Source organism: Anomalospiza imberbis, chromosome 10, assembly GCF_031753505.1.
Source record: "Anomalospiza imberbis isolate Cuckoo-Finch-1a 21T00152 chromosome 10, ASM3175350v1, whole genome shotgun sequence".
NCBI classification, from domain to species: Eukaryota; Metazoa; Chordata; class Aves; order Passeriformes; family Viduidae; genus Anomalospiza; species Anomalospiza imberbis.
The window spans coordinates 15,422,815-15,437,552 of NC_089690.1; the positions used below are offsets into that span (position 1 = coordinate 15,422,815).

The window sequence follows — 14,738 nt, forward strand, 5'->3', positions numbered from 1 at the left end:
GAAAAGCTAAAGAAACTGTGATGAAGGTATGTACAGTCTGACTCAGAGCACTGTGTTACGTCCTGCTTGACTGGCTGCATTGGTTGACCAGCTTATTTTTAAAGTTGTTATTTTCTGCAAATAGCAGGCTACTCCACCAACAGAATTCATTGTCTAGTGCAGCTGTCAGTCCAAAAACAATATTTTCCAATGCTTATCTAAAACGTCTTACTCCTAAAAACCCTCAGATATAGATCAAATTATCGAACGCTTTGGGGGCAAAGGAAAAACTGGAACACAGGGTCACTACGTAACTGTTCAGCCATCCTGTTGTTAGGGAACATCAGTCAGCGGCCCAACGCAATTAGCATGAGCCAGGAGCAGAGCTGGAGCAGAAAGATGGGCCCGGTTCGAGAGGAGAACGTTTTTTCAGATTGTCTGGTTTTGATAATGAGTTCTATACAATTTTTAGAGAACTGGCCAAAGCTTGTTATTAACAAGTATCTTTGACAGCCTGTGCAGAAAGGTGAAGCCCTATGAGACTGCAAAAGGACAAACCTTATTGAGAAGGAGGACAGAGAGAATTACAGCCCTACTGCTTTAACAGCAGATCCCAGAGCAACCTGGGATATATACAAGTTATTTCAGAGTACTTGGAAGATAACAGGGAGACAAGTAGCAGCCTCTGTGGACTTTTCAAGAACAGATCCTGTCAAATGTAAATGGAGTCGGTAGGAGCGGAGCGGTCACTGCAGCGCCCGGGCCGCAGCAGGCGCGGAGGCAGCAGAGGGAGCCGGAGCGGCACCGAACGCGCTGCGAGGAGGGGAACGGGGCTGGGGGGATGGAGGAGCACAGCCAGGCCCCGAGGAATTGGGCTGCGATACGGATGTGGGAAGTCAGTTATGGGAAATTCAAATACTTCACTTTTGCAGAAGCAAATGAATAGAAGGCCAAAGAACAGGGGTTGTCTTTCTGCTCTCTGTTAGCTGATTTACAGATCTCGTACCTTAGTTCTAGTAAGAAGTAGTAGACAAATCCCCAGAAGACTGGTAAAATAAGAATCGATTTTTAAAAATCAGCCGTAGGTAACCTCACTTGAGGAAACACACACGTTCTTTGCAGTATGAGAAATGATAGGATTAGTGTTTATGCTTTTCATCTGACCCTGCTACGGTCTCAACAGAACTTTAAAGTAATCATCAGTGAATTTCACTTGTGAGACAGTAAAAAAGCAGCAAACGGTGAGCTGATCTTGGGCAGGAGTCCCTTCCCGGCTGCCTGCCTAAGCCAGGGCAGCGCTCAGTCCCGCCGGGCTGCTCTGCACCGTCACTCGCACCGGCCGCGCGGGCGGGAGGCCCGGCAGCCAGCCCCGGAATGCCGCTCGGGCATTCAGGACCGCGCTGCTCGCGTTTTTCGCCTGCGGGCCGAGGCGCAGCGCCGCTCCCCGTGCCCCGGCAGCTCGGCACAGCCCGGCCGCCACCGCCCCGCCCGGGGGGATGGGGCCGCAGCGCAGTCCCGGCCGCTCCGCCCGGGCTCAGCCTGGCCCGGCGGGTCGCTGCAGACCCGGGCCCGGTCTCGGTCCCGGCGCCGCCGGCCCGGCCCGGCCGCGGCCCCCCCGCCCCTCAGCCCGTCCCGCCGGGCCCGCGCGCTGCGGGCGGGCGGCGCCCCCTGGCGGTCACGCGGCGGCGCGGCAGCGGCTCCGCCCCGGCCCGGCCCCGCCCGCCCGTTGCCCGGGGAACGCGGGCCGGGAGCAGCAGGGCGGCCGCTGCCTCCATCCCTCCGTCCCTCCTTCCTTCCCTCCCTGCCGCCGCCAGGAGCGGAGCGGCGCCCGCACCCGCACGCCCCGCCGCCATGCCCCGAGCCGCCCCGCTCCTGCTGCTGCTGCTGCTCGCCCTGGCCGAGCGCCGCGCCTGCCTTCCCGCGCCGGCCAGCGCCGCGCCCCCCGGCCGGGACCCCTGCCTCAGCCAGCCCTGCCGCAACAACGGCACCTGCTCGCCGCTGCCGCCGCCCCGCCGCCTCCAGCTGATCCTGCCCCAGCCCCCGGTCGGCTACAGCTGCACCTGCCCCCCGGGGGTCACCGGCGACTCCTGCCAGGTAAGGGACGCGCCTCAGCGCCGCCCGTCCGCCGCGCGTCCTTGTGCCTGTCCCTGCCCTTGGGTGTCCCCGCGCTCTGCGGGGACAGAGCGAATGTTCTCCCCGCGCTCCCGCCTCACCCCTGCCCCGTCCGCGGGCGGCTCTGCCCGCCCTGCCCCGCTCCGCATCCCGCCCTTCCCGCTGTCCTGCGCCGGCCCTGCCGCCCCGGCCGGTCCCGGTCCCTCGCGGGCGGTGTCGCGTCCTCCCCGCCCCGCTCGGCCGCTCCCCCCGCCGGCTCCGTTCCCGGCCGCCGCGGGCACCCGGGGCTGCGGTGGCCCCGGCGCTTCCCGGGCTTCCCGAGGGTCTGCCGGCCCTGCGGGCTGCGAGCCGCGCCGCGGGCTGGCTCCCGAGCCGGGAGCCGCGACCCCGGGCGTCAGACGGAGCGGCTTGGGGCTCCGGGCTCGGTCGGGCTCGGGAGGATGGGGCTGAGCTCAGCGGTGCCTGCCAGGTTAATGTCAGTGCTTCAGCCCCCCCGCGCCGCCCAGACCTCGCAGGTTATTTAACACAGACTTACTGGAAGGTGAAAAGAACGGTCCTTGGAAGCGGATGCTCTATTGCACCGAATGCTAGTCCTTAAATCGTGTCTCCGGTGGTTATTTTCATAGTCTAGGAGTGCTCGCTCCCACGTTTCGGGTGCCTTTTGAATTGATCTTGAATTCTGAAAGATCGGAACGCTCAAAGTAGCGATAATGATCTGAAATACAGAGAAGCAGTAAGCAATATCTCTCTCATGTGCTTGGTCATATAGGGACCTAATTTAATATAATATTTGAATTTAATTTTTGTAACATGAAATGGTATTTTGTTCTTTTTTTTCTCTTTTGTCTCTAGCATTAAGGATCTTTGTTACCATGTTAAGAAATTCACAAACACTCAGTTTTGTCTATCTCCAGATAAGGAAAAGCAGGTGCAGGTACACAGAGGTTTATTTCCTGCATGTGTATATGCTGGGGTACTTTCTGTGACAGTGGTGTACAAAAGGCTCTGTGGATGGACAACCATTGCTTTGTCAGTGCTCTTGTTTGTAAGTGCATTTGACATGAGGCAAATGACTCCAAGTAATCTCAGTCAGCCTTTTAGTCTTTATTTTCTCGTTCCTTTGTTGTGTAGTGTCTGAACTATACTGCTGAATAGATGAAAGGGATAATACGTTTACTGAAGACTTAATGTGTAGTCGAGTGCAAGAGTCATTGTAAAGTAGGAGCGTTATGCACAGAATTCTCTGCTTCTCTTGAAATGCCTCAGCTGGTTCAATGTAACAATGAAAGTGAAAATATTTACACTAATGAGAGCCTGTAAAATCGGAGAGATGAAAGTGGATTAAATAGATTTCTCTTCGGCTATTTTAGATCTTAGGAGTTTACTATGTTTCTATCTCTACAAAGAGAGAAAGAGAGCGCTGTGTGTTTGCTTCTGCACATTGCTGTTAGACTTAAGTGTCTGAGATCGATGACTGAAAGATTAATGACCCTTTTGAAGACCTAGTAAAATGTAACACTTGCTGCCATCACACCTCCTGTGAAGTGTTGTGCCTGGGGATCTGGGTTTAATTGTTTTTCTAATAAAAGGCATAGGCAATGTTTTCATAGCAGTTATGCATTCTATTAACTAATAACAGGAGGCTTATGGTGTTACACATTTTGTTTCTTTTTATAAAGCAGTGAGTAATGACCCCTGCAAGGGATACTGATAAAGAAATGAGTGCCACTTCTAGCTATCACATCAGCAGTTTAAGTGTGGATACCAGGTAGTTCTGGAAAGTTAATATGGTTTTGAAATGTAACTTTAACTGGAGACCAGGCAGGATATTTTAAAGGTGTAAAATAAACATAGTATGCCCATCTTTGAGGTTTTGCTCATTTTATCAAAATAGGCAATAAATAAATGCTGTACAAATGCATTTCTTCTTGTGTTGCTCTGTCATTCAGATACCTCAAAGCTTAACAGATTCCCCAACAGCTAAAACTTCCACAAAGAAAGGTCATGTTTTCTAATTCAGTGACAGTAAATAACTGTAATGATTTAAAAATAACTGTAAGGATTTTTTCTTGTACCATTACAGGTTATGAGCAAACTATTGGCTAAATCAGGGTATCACTGGGCTATATCTAGATACAGGTTTTTGTCTTAATGCTGCAGTTGTTACTGAACAGTTGGACTCATTGAGGGAAATGCCAGGAAGGGAAGAAAGAATAGGAATTACTGTCTTTAAATACTCAGATCATGGAAAGTAAGTTTGGGTTTTTGGAATTTATGGTGGAGCTGGAGTTCTTTGAGTTCTTTGGGAACTCCAGCTTCCCTAAAAAGATAGAATTACTTTCATGTTGCTTCTTGTAGTGAAGGCAACATTTCAATGATTCTGCTCGGATGTGTCGAGATTTTAGAATGAAGACAAAATGTTCTCAATGTGCCTGTGAGTCAGCTAGGCATGGTAAAGTTGATAATGCAGAAAGATTGCTGAGAGTCAAACCTGGAGACTGCACATGAATTTTACCCCTGAAGATTTTACTGTAACTGGTTTTGATGCATCTGTGGATGTGGAAAAGAATAAAACTGACATCACGTACACATGAGATACTTCTAAAAGTCCAGACCTTTCCTATCACCAAGTGATGTATTTTAATGGGGCAAGCCAATTCCATGATTTTATGTTATAATTGCTTTAGTAACTCATTATTTATTTAACAACAGAAATTACAGGTCCTTCTAGTACATCCATCCCATTAATTATGCATTTGTATATATCTCACATAATTTATGGTTTGAATATACTTTGCTTTGCAAACTTCAGCCTTTTTTTTTTAAGTTATGGATTGTCTTCTCTCCCTTTGTGGGACATTGCTTTGATTTACCTTCATTTCTTTTTGTGGTTCTGATTTTTTTTTCCCCACTTCTCTTTACAATACTTCTAGTCTGTAAGGGAGATATAGAATTACTGTATTGAAGTATCTAGTATCTTAAACTTTGGTATGAGCAAAGAAATCACATTCCCAAGGAAATTGTACAAAAATCATAGTGAATTCAACTGCCTTTTTTCTGTGGGAATTTGAAATTGGCCATTTCTCAGGTTTACACTGAGAGAATTTGATGAAATAAACTGAAATGAACAGATACTAAAGTTCCATTAACTTTATAATCCCTAACTTTTTATTTGTGTTTTACTTTTAAAAACAACGTTTATTTTTAAATGACTAAGGTAATCATTACTCTGTTATGTTTAATGATATATAGGATCCAATAAAATAGTTTTTCTTGACCCAGAAAGTTGTACGTAAAAATTAATTTGTGATAGTACCTCATGAAATAATTTTAGAGACATAAGTCACAAAGTAGTTAGGAAATGAAAAACCTTCATGATCAACTTCGTAATTTGTTTAAAAATACAGCTAATTGCATTGAATTGCATGATGTTTATTTGATCCCATGCTAGTGCTAATTTCATTAAAAGGCTATCACATGAAGAAATATTAAATTATTAATGTATTTTAAAATACTGTCATACATGCTTTGTTTCAGTTGCTTGTCTTGCTTGTTTTTTAATTTAATTTTTTTCTCTCTCTTTTGGTGGATAATTTTCTCTCGTTCTTTTACTTTGCTGCTTTTAAATATATTTTTAGTTATTTTATAGATTGTCAGTAATGAAAACTAGAAAACAAGTAGTGTCCAAGCATACTGAAGCAGCACTCTGACTTTGCAGCAGTTCTCTTCTATCCAGTCTGATTAGTGATGAGTGACTGCTCCACTTCTGAGTGTGACGTGATAGCCACTGGTGCAGTGCATTTTTGAGATAGTGTTCAAGTTACTCCTTTAGTAGCAAAGAGTTCTCTTTGGTCTTGAGGATGATTTGCTGTGTTTACTAGTTGTATTTCCACACCTAGAACCAAAAATATTTTTAGACATAATTGTGGACATTTTATTTAAAATGGAATTCTAGAAGGATGTAGCCTGAGTTTAAAAGATTCAAGGAAGGAACCAATACTATTAAAAATGGACACTAGATTACATTTAAACTTTTGCTCTTATAATTATTTTTTTAATTTTTAAAGTTATTTTTTATTTCTCTCCTGAATTTCTGCCTGATTGTTCTTCTTCATTCCCTCCCTTTTGTTTTGTACATTTGAATGCCAGATGAATTTATTCTTGTCTTTGATCATAGTATTTGAATGTTTGTAGACTTTAGTGCAGGGATTTCAGGATTTTTTGTCCTTTGACCCCTGCTTTTGTATTTTTATCTTGTGTTAGGTTTTTGCTTCTTTTTTCTTTGATTTTTTTTTGTCTCAATAGATTTCTAGTAATGTGTTTAATGCTGATTGCAGAAATCCAGACTTAGCAAATTGCTGCAGGAAGAAGGATTGTTGTTTCTTGGCTCACTGGTCTAATACTTCAGTGTGAGCAGTGTGTATTTCATTGGCCAGGTTATTTCAGGTTGCACTGGACAGTGCTGTGTAAAAGGACATCCTTTAATCTAACTGCTAAATCACCTTGGTGTCAGTATCCTGATTAATTCCTCAGATGATCCTGTTTTCTATTAAGCACTGACATCCCTTCTGAATGGTCTCTAGTCCTTAAACTAGTAATGAATTCTCTAATATATTTAAAATGCTATTTTCCCATTTTATACTCATTAATGAAGGGTATATACTTAGATTATGTGGTTATTGTGATTCAAATGTTTTGTGATGTGACCACTGTGTTTGCTCTTTTACCTTTAATAACAGTAACATGTAGAGTTAGCAGATGCCCTCAAATTTTCTTCTTTTATTTGGATATCCTTTAGCCTGAGTTTTGACATGCCATGTTGTTTCCTGATGACTAGCTCTGCTCACTCTTGCAGTACTCCCAGGATTCATAATTTAAATATTTGCACTGATGAATATACTATGTGTGAGAAGAGGCTGCGGGACCTCAGCTTTCACTTGGAGGAGACAAAGAGGGATTCCAGTGCCCTTCTCAACCACCTAATGGATGGTCATGGAGAACAGGAGCAAGATTTTTCCCAGGTGTATTCAGTGAAAGGAGAGGGGGCACCCATGTTATAGTAGGGGAAGTCCCAGAAATCTAAGGAAAAAAATTCTTGCAATGATGGTGATCAAACACTGGAATAGGCTTTTAGAGCAGTTGTAGGACCTTCATCCTTGGAGATTCTGGGCTTGAGTGACCAAAACCCCAAGCACTGTGACCTGAGCAGGGCTTGGAGCAGAGAACTCCCTCAGGTTCCTTTCAGTCTAAAATGCATTTTTTTTTCTCCCCATTAGATTTTGCATTTGCCTATTAGTCTTGTTCTGTTCTTGCCTCCCCTCTGCTGGAAATCTGAATTATTTCCCTGCTGTTATATATGTCTGTTTTACATCAAGTTTAAACTGTACCTGCATGCTGACAAACTTCCTGCCATGCAAGCAGGACTCCTAAGATGGCAACGTTACTGTTATATATCTGAAAAATGAATTCCAGGACACTTAGTTTACATCTCCTGTAGTCACAAATGGCTATATTCACATTCCACTGTCATTGTTGAGGTTTTTTTCAATTTACAATTTTGTGTCACATGGAACTTATGGGTGAAATTTGTTTCCTGTGAGTTCTTGTGGTCTACAAGTACAGTGTTTTCAAGCACCTCGTGAACTCTGATCTCTGGGGTTGCAGTGGAGCTGGTGAAGTTCTCCAGTGTGACAATGTGTTGTTTCAAATAGCACAGAGTAAATAAATGTGAAAACTAGTTTCTCCACCCAATTTATTTTAGCTGTTAGAACATCTGGTTTCTCTAAGTGTAGTAGAAATGTATTTCCAGTTAGAAATTTAAGCTTTTAAAATTAGCATCTTGCCTTGAAGCATATAATGTGAAAATATGTAAGAGACTACTCAGCAGTTTCCTAAGCAGCCAATAAAAAATTGTGCTGTGATTTTTGCCATGGGATCTAAACAAATTTATTGTAAATATCTGTAGAATAAAACTGGAATGATGTAATAACCCAGACTCTCTCAGTTATATGAGGGGTTTTTATTTAGGTATCATCTACACACTGAACTTTGGAATCTTTGTATTGTCTTTCCTGATATCTCAAAAGGCTCTCTTTAAATTAGTTTAAAATAGTTCATTTTAAAGGCTAGTCAGGTCATTACATGTAGTGCAAACTATTTAGTTCTGAAAAATTCCATAATATAAATGAAAGTTTAATGTGTTGCTTTCAATACAATAATTTTTTTTATGATTAAAGATTGCAAAAAGCTGGATCAGATGTAAAGTAACTGAATAATAGTAGAAAATATGCTATGCTAAGATGCTTCAGCTTTTCATATGTTGTATTTTATTGCAGTTTATGCTCTTTGAGCTAAGAGAATCAGTTTGCAATCATATCTGCTTAAAAACCATCTTTGTTTTACTTTCCTTTGAAATAATGTAACTTGATGTTGTCATGTGTATATTGTGTAGCTCTGGAACTCATCTTAAGTGGAGCAGGTTCCCAGTGGAAATGGAGTTGAATGCCTTGGTTCAATGCTACAGGAGTAGCAGTAATGTCAGTAATTTCAGAAGTGGCATTTAGCAGGATCTCGCTTGATGATGGGATCTTGAGTCTAGAAATCTTAGAAGATGATTAATTAAAATTAAAATTCTGATTTAATAGGCAAATATGGGTCTGCTGAAAACAGTGTCCACTTGACTACAAACATAGGTTGGTTGGTTTTTAGTTTTGCAGTTGCTTTTGGTGCTCTCACAGCTCACTCTGTTCTCATAAAATATCAAACCCCCATTATATTTTGTGTTACATTTGTGTTCCACTTAATCCCATAGCTTAATTGAGTGGGAAAAAATAATTTTGCTAGTTTTCATTTTCAGTCTTTCAATGTAATTGCATTCCCCTGTTGTATTTTTTCCCTCTAAAAATGAGTTATTCCACTCTTCCCTCTGTGTGAATATAGTGAATATTTTTCTTTTTGCAATGCCCTTTCTGAACTGAGTAAGTCAGTTAATGATATTCCTGTTGTTTTTGGTTAATCTAAAAAAAGGCTTTGTGCAATGCTAAATTCCATTTTTGTATATGCTGAGAGGTTACCTGTTCTCTTGACAACTGCACTAGAGGGAAGGCTTCGATAATATTAACTTTTAATACTTTTGGTTGATGTGATAAGCTGAACTCAGAAACCTTCCTAGTGGTATGGTGATCCCCAAATGAAAGGATCCAAATTTACAGTGCACCCGCATCAGTTGAAAACACATTTTTTGGCAAAAGTAGGGCTAATTGCATTAAAATGTCTTAGTGGCATTTAAGTCAAAAGCTGACAGTAAAAGCAGTTTATTATGTACGTTTGACACTGTAGAGCACTGTTTATTAAGAGTCTTGGGTTGGTTTTTAAGGAAAAAAGTAGTTTTATTCAGCTTTTTGGTTCTGTATAGTTTTTCCAATTTATATGTTACTGGAATAAAGTAAACTCCAAAATAAATGTTCTCTGGAGCAACAGTTTTCATTTGTCAATATGAATTCACAAAACAGAAATTGTAATTTTATTACTAGAAAAAAGATTTTAAACTGTGATTAATTTGTAATTTTCCAACAATTTTGTAGGAAGAGAAAGGCATATCAAAATAAACACTGAGAAAGTAGTGTTTGCTTGGTCGGAAAACTCTTTAATTTTTCCATTGGCTGAGTGTAATCTCTTACAAAGAAGCACTCAGGCACTCAAAAGCTGCTTTGTGTGCTGCATATGGAGCCTGTTTGAGTTCAGCAATACATATCACTTCCCTATATTATTTTTCAAGTTTGCTTGAATAATGACCTTGGTTTGCTTTACAATAATATATGTTGCTGTGACAATTATAATGTATTTTTAGTATTACATTCTGGTGTAAACCCTGAAAAAGTAGCTGTAAATTCTATAGAAAGGATACATTCATTGATACATAATGACTAGGAATGGGGATATCAGGATTTGGTGCTTGCAATTCTCACTGCCTTGCTGAGTCACACTGGGCAAAAACTCATAGAACCTTCTTACTTCCACTTCTCCTCTGTAAATTCAGTTAATCCTGGGTTTTCAAAAGGTTAATTTGTGAATAAATATAAAGGCTCTAAGACTGCTGAGTGAGAAGTACTTTATAAGGAAGCACAGTATTGAAATGCCAGATTCTGAATTACACATCAGTGATCCTATCAGGATATATTTAAATTATAATGAAAAAAGCCTCCTTATTAAAGAAAAAAAAACAACCACTTGGACTATTTTTATATCTGGCAAATATTCAGTCTAGCAGTTTACAGATTAATTTAGTTTCATAATGTTCTTTCCCACTGGAAACAGAGCAATATATCAATAACCAGTATTTCAAAGACTTCTGTAGCAAAGGAGTTTGTGAACAAGGTGCTCTTGATTAAGGTAAGAACAGAATTCCAATTGACAGTGAAAGTAGGGTTGTTTTACTGAGATAAGGTCACTGAATGTTAATGATTTTGAGAACTTTGTTGTACCTCACGTATTGGTTGCAACAGCAGCTGTATTGTCAGTTTGAGAAGACTTTGGGGTAGCTGTAGGAACAATGGCTATAAAGAAAGTAACAAGATAGGGTTCCTTTTCTTTCCAACAAGCCTCTCTTTCAGCCCAGGTAGGCCTTATTGTGTCCTTTGTGCTGGATCTAACAAAGCTGAAGCTTGTTGATGACAAGTGTACAAGAGGAGGAATGACTTCACTCAACCATGCCTATTCTGAATAAACACATAAACTCTGATTCTTTGGGAGGAATATCCATAAGTTTTGGTGGGTGTATGCGATAGAATCTTCACTGAGCCTGAGTGTTCAACATGCAGTTTAAAGATGTGCAGATAATGTCACAAGAGAGCAGAATGTTGTTCCTTCTATGAACAAATAGTGCTTGGTTCCCTGAAATCACGTTGAGGTAACTTTTTTTTACAAGATAGAGAAGGCACAAATAGAGAGCAACCCGAGAAAGATTGGTACTAGATATGGAAAGATTTGAATAATGTGGGATGGACTACTTGTTTACTTTTTGAGACAAACAGGAAGAGTCTGAAGGTAATCTTGTGACAAGGACAATCCTTTAAAAAACCAGTATCAGTGAGAGAGTTAAATTCTTTTGGGCACCAGCTATTAATCAAATAATGTGGCTAAGAAATATAAATGGACAATTTTTTGTAATTTTCCAGACTTGGTATGTTGCTGTGATCTCCCTTTGAAATATATTTTGGTTGTGTTTGTCCATAAGGACAGTAACTATCACCAAGAACCTCAATGATAATTCTTCAGTTTCTTATTCAGCCTTGATGATTTGTGCATTCAACTCAGCAAATCTGTAAAAATTCATGCAAATTTTATTTTTGCTTTAAAGGTGATGTATGGTTTCTTCTGCTGAAGAAATTAAGCAAATTGTTAAATACCTTTATCAAAATCAAATTAGTGAACGAATTTCTGTTATGGCTAACCAAAACAAATTTTTTAGGTTCCTTACACACCGAGCAGTCTATTAATAACTTGTGATTGACTATATACTTGTACTTCTATTGTAATCTAATTTTCAGGCAAATTTAACTGTTTTCAGACAAACTGAACGTTAAACAGAAGGAAGAAGGCTATGTAAAAGTCTAATAATAGTTTATGAGCTAAATGCATTTTGTGTTGAGATTTCTAATTCTGCTGTCTGGTTGCAAGAGAGTTTTCTGGCATTTATTGTGACTATGGAACACCAAGGTTGTGTTCTTATATGTGGGGATCTAAGAAACTTTCTCATTTGAGAATGTCTTTGAATTTCAGGGAGTTGGGTTACATGAGGTTTACTGACATGGGCAGGGTCTGTAAGAGCAGATACTTGATTAATTCTTTTTAAGGCTACAGTGTACTGTGTGATGATGGCATATGTAACAACTGAAGAAAATTGTGTTGAGTCCCTTGGGAAATTAACATGTTTAATTGAAGGAAGGACAAATTGACTTAATTTACATGACTGTAATAGACTTTAATGTTAAAATTTGTCTAACTATTGCCTTTTCAAAGTAATGGAAAGGTACTGAGTTGATGTTACAGAAATTCTTGATAATCTTTCTGAGGATGTGTGGGGACCTGGCTTGTACAGAGGATTCTAAAAATGTGGAACATCTTTAGAAGGCTGATTGGGACTTGACTGTGATACCACTTAAGGCTGACGTAAACTCATAATAATTTTTTTGTCTGTGAAAACATTAAATGTAGATTTAGACATTGTTATTTCAGTAACCATTTGAGCTTTGCTTTCTTGGAATGTACCAAAGAAATTCTCTAAGGTGAAATAATGCAGGAACAAGGTCAGCTGTGCCACTTGATTCCAAAACACCTTTCTCCCCAGTTGAACATCTTCCCCTGCAATCATCAAATTTCATCATTTTCTTTTCTGCAGATGAGTGAGAATGGATGGATCATTAGTTACAGTGATTCTACCTTTTCACAAAGGCCTGTTTAAGAATAGCAGGATAGATCTATCAGTTAGTTTGCTCTCTGATTATCAATTCCTGCTGTAGCAATGTGTAGCAAACCAGGGTATGGTCCAAACTTTGCTGGTTTTGATTTAGGAACATGGAGACTTTTCTGTTAATATAACATATTTGTGAGTGATTTAACCATATTTTATGTTTACTTGAGACTTAATGTAAATCATCATACTAATCAATTGAAGGATACTGTGGAATAACAGCTGTGCTAACAAACCTTAGTATGTGACACACAGCAAATGCAAATGTAGCATCTTATTTTTGCATGATGCATGTGCTTTTCACTTTGTAATGAGTACTGCAGCATCTTCCAACTTCAGATTTCTAGTTCTGAGGACATTTTTCTTTTCCAAGATACATTTGCATCCAGCTGTATTCTGTATTCTCAGATTTTCTAAGCTCCTTGCCTACGGTGTGGAAGTTCACCCCACTTGGAGGTGGGGCTTTTTCTGCCAGCAGCTATTGAGCTATGAGAGCTGCTGGCTGGCAGAGGCTCTTCCAGGCTTCTTGGCAGTGAGCAGGACAGTTCTGTGAAGCTGAAGTTCTGTGAAGTCTTGAGAACATCAAGTTACCCTGGCAGTCTTATGTCTTTGAAATCTCTTCTCTGACTTTGAGAGTAGGGCTACAGCTGAGGGCTTCAAGGGGCAGCATTCCCTGATCTTGGAGCAGAACATTAGTGCTCCAGAAGGGAGGTAAAGTGTCTGTCAGAAACACAGCTGTGATTTGGCTTCCTCTGATCAGAGGTGCCAGCACAAAACTCATTTTAATCAATGAATTGTCATTTTCTGATAACCCCTATGTTCAGCTAGAAATTTCTATCACTTGTGGTGCCTAGAGAGAAAAGTTCCTGAGTATTTAATGGTGTATTGATTTAGATGTTAACCTTGCCACTACCTAATCTAATTTTGGAGATAACTCTAAAACTGTTGAATACCAGTTGTTGATCTGCAAAGTTTATTTTTCTCAGTCTTTTTAAAATAACAGAGATGAGGTTTTCTGTTTTTCAAGGGAATTGTAAAGTTGTAAGGTTGATTGCTGATCAAGCTGAGCTGATGAAACTTGTATCCCTCATTTTAGAAGAATTTACTTTCTTTCTAAAGACAATCATGTCAACCCAGAGGGAGCCAAAGTGTACGTATGGATGTTCCAGTGCAGAAACTAATTTGCAGTCATTCTACTGCAATTATGGATGAGTAGAATAATGGTATTCATAGTCCCTGTAAACCTCATGGAGTAAGTGGGATGAAGATGAGTGTGGAGTACAATATTATGTGTTTGCATTTCTTTAGTTAAGACATGAAATACAAGAAGCATTGAGGGGAAAAAAAAGGACAAAAGTTAAACTTTATGAATGACTTTTAAGTTTGTATAACAGATAAGCTGAAATATGTGCCAAAGATATTCATAGTAGAATGAGGAAATCAATACATTCAGGCTTAATGACAAAGCACTTGTGTCTGTGCTCTGGAGTTTGACAGTTATAGAAGCTTTGATTTCATGTACAAAATATGCTCTGAGCAAGGGAAGTTTGCATTGCTGCATTGGCTGGTTTGGAAAGGGAGAACTGGGTTGGGGCTCTGGTCTGACATCCACTCCCACAGCAGTGCTGCTCCTGAACCACAAAGTTGCCCTTGCCTTTGACTTTCACAGGGTGTGGAATACTTTTGAGGATACTAGCTAGATGAGTAAATATATACTTCAAACGGCCATTAGAAAGCAATGTATTTGAAATATTCTCTAGGTAAGTTTTTCTGATTTTCCTCTACCTTTATCAGAATAACATCTGTTCGATTCCCAGTTTGTTTGATGCTTAGGCATCTGTTCACTGCAGTTGCAGGAATGTAATTTCTGTAGCTTCTGGTGTTGTCTTTTAAGTGTGAGTTGCATAAATAAAGTTAGCTGCCAAAAATAGTTTTTATTTTCTTCTTAAACAAAGAGGATTTAGATGCTGAAAAAGTCAGATAGCTTCTTTTCTTGCTTGACTTGCATTTCAATGGCATTGTGGGCTTTTCCTTTCAGTACTGACAGTTCTTTAGGTATAACTAAAAGGATAGTTGGTTTGAATTTTCTGTGTCTCCTCTAGGTGAATTCACATAATATATCAGAGAATTTGACTGTTGGCCTTTCCTTTAGCACCTGCCTGTATTCCAGGTCTGA

At 40.6% G+C, this 14,738-nt stretch overlaps 1 protein-coding gene across 1 annotated transcript in view; it reads left to right on the forward strand.

Annotated features, from left to right (window-relative positions):
• Positions 1–1,702: 1,702 nt before the first annotated feature.
• The window catches only part of DNER (delta/notch like EGF repeat containing), a 118,067-nt gene continuing 105,031 nt past the window's right edge, over positions 1,703–14,738 (forward strand). Inside the window, exon 1 of the mRNA XM_068200839.1 lies at positions 1,703–2,073. Within this exon, the coding sequence (XP_068056940.1) occupies positions 1,831–2,073 (243 nt within the window). The 5' untranslated portion in view covers positions 1,703–1,830. The remainder of the gene's footprint in view (positions 2,074–14,738) is intronic.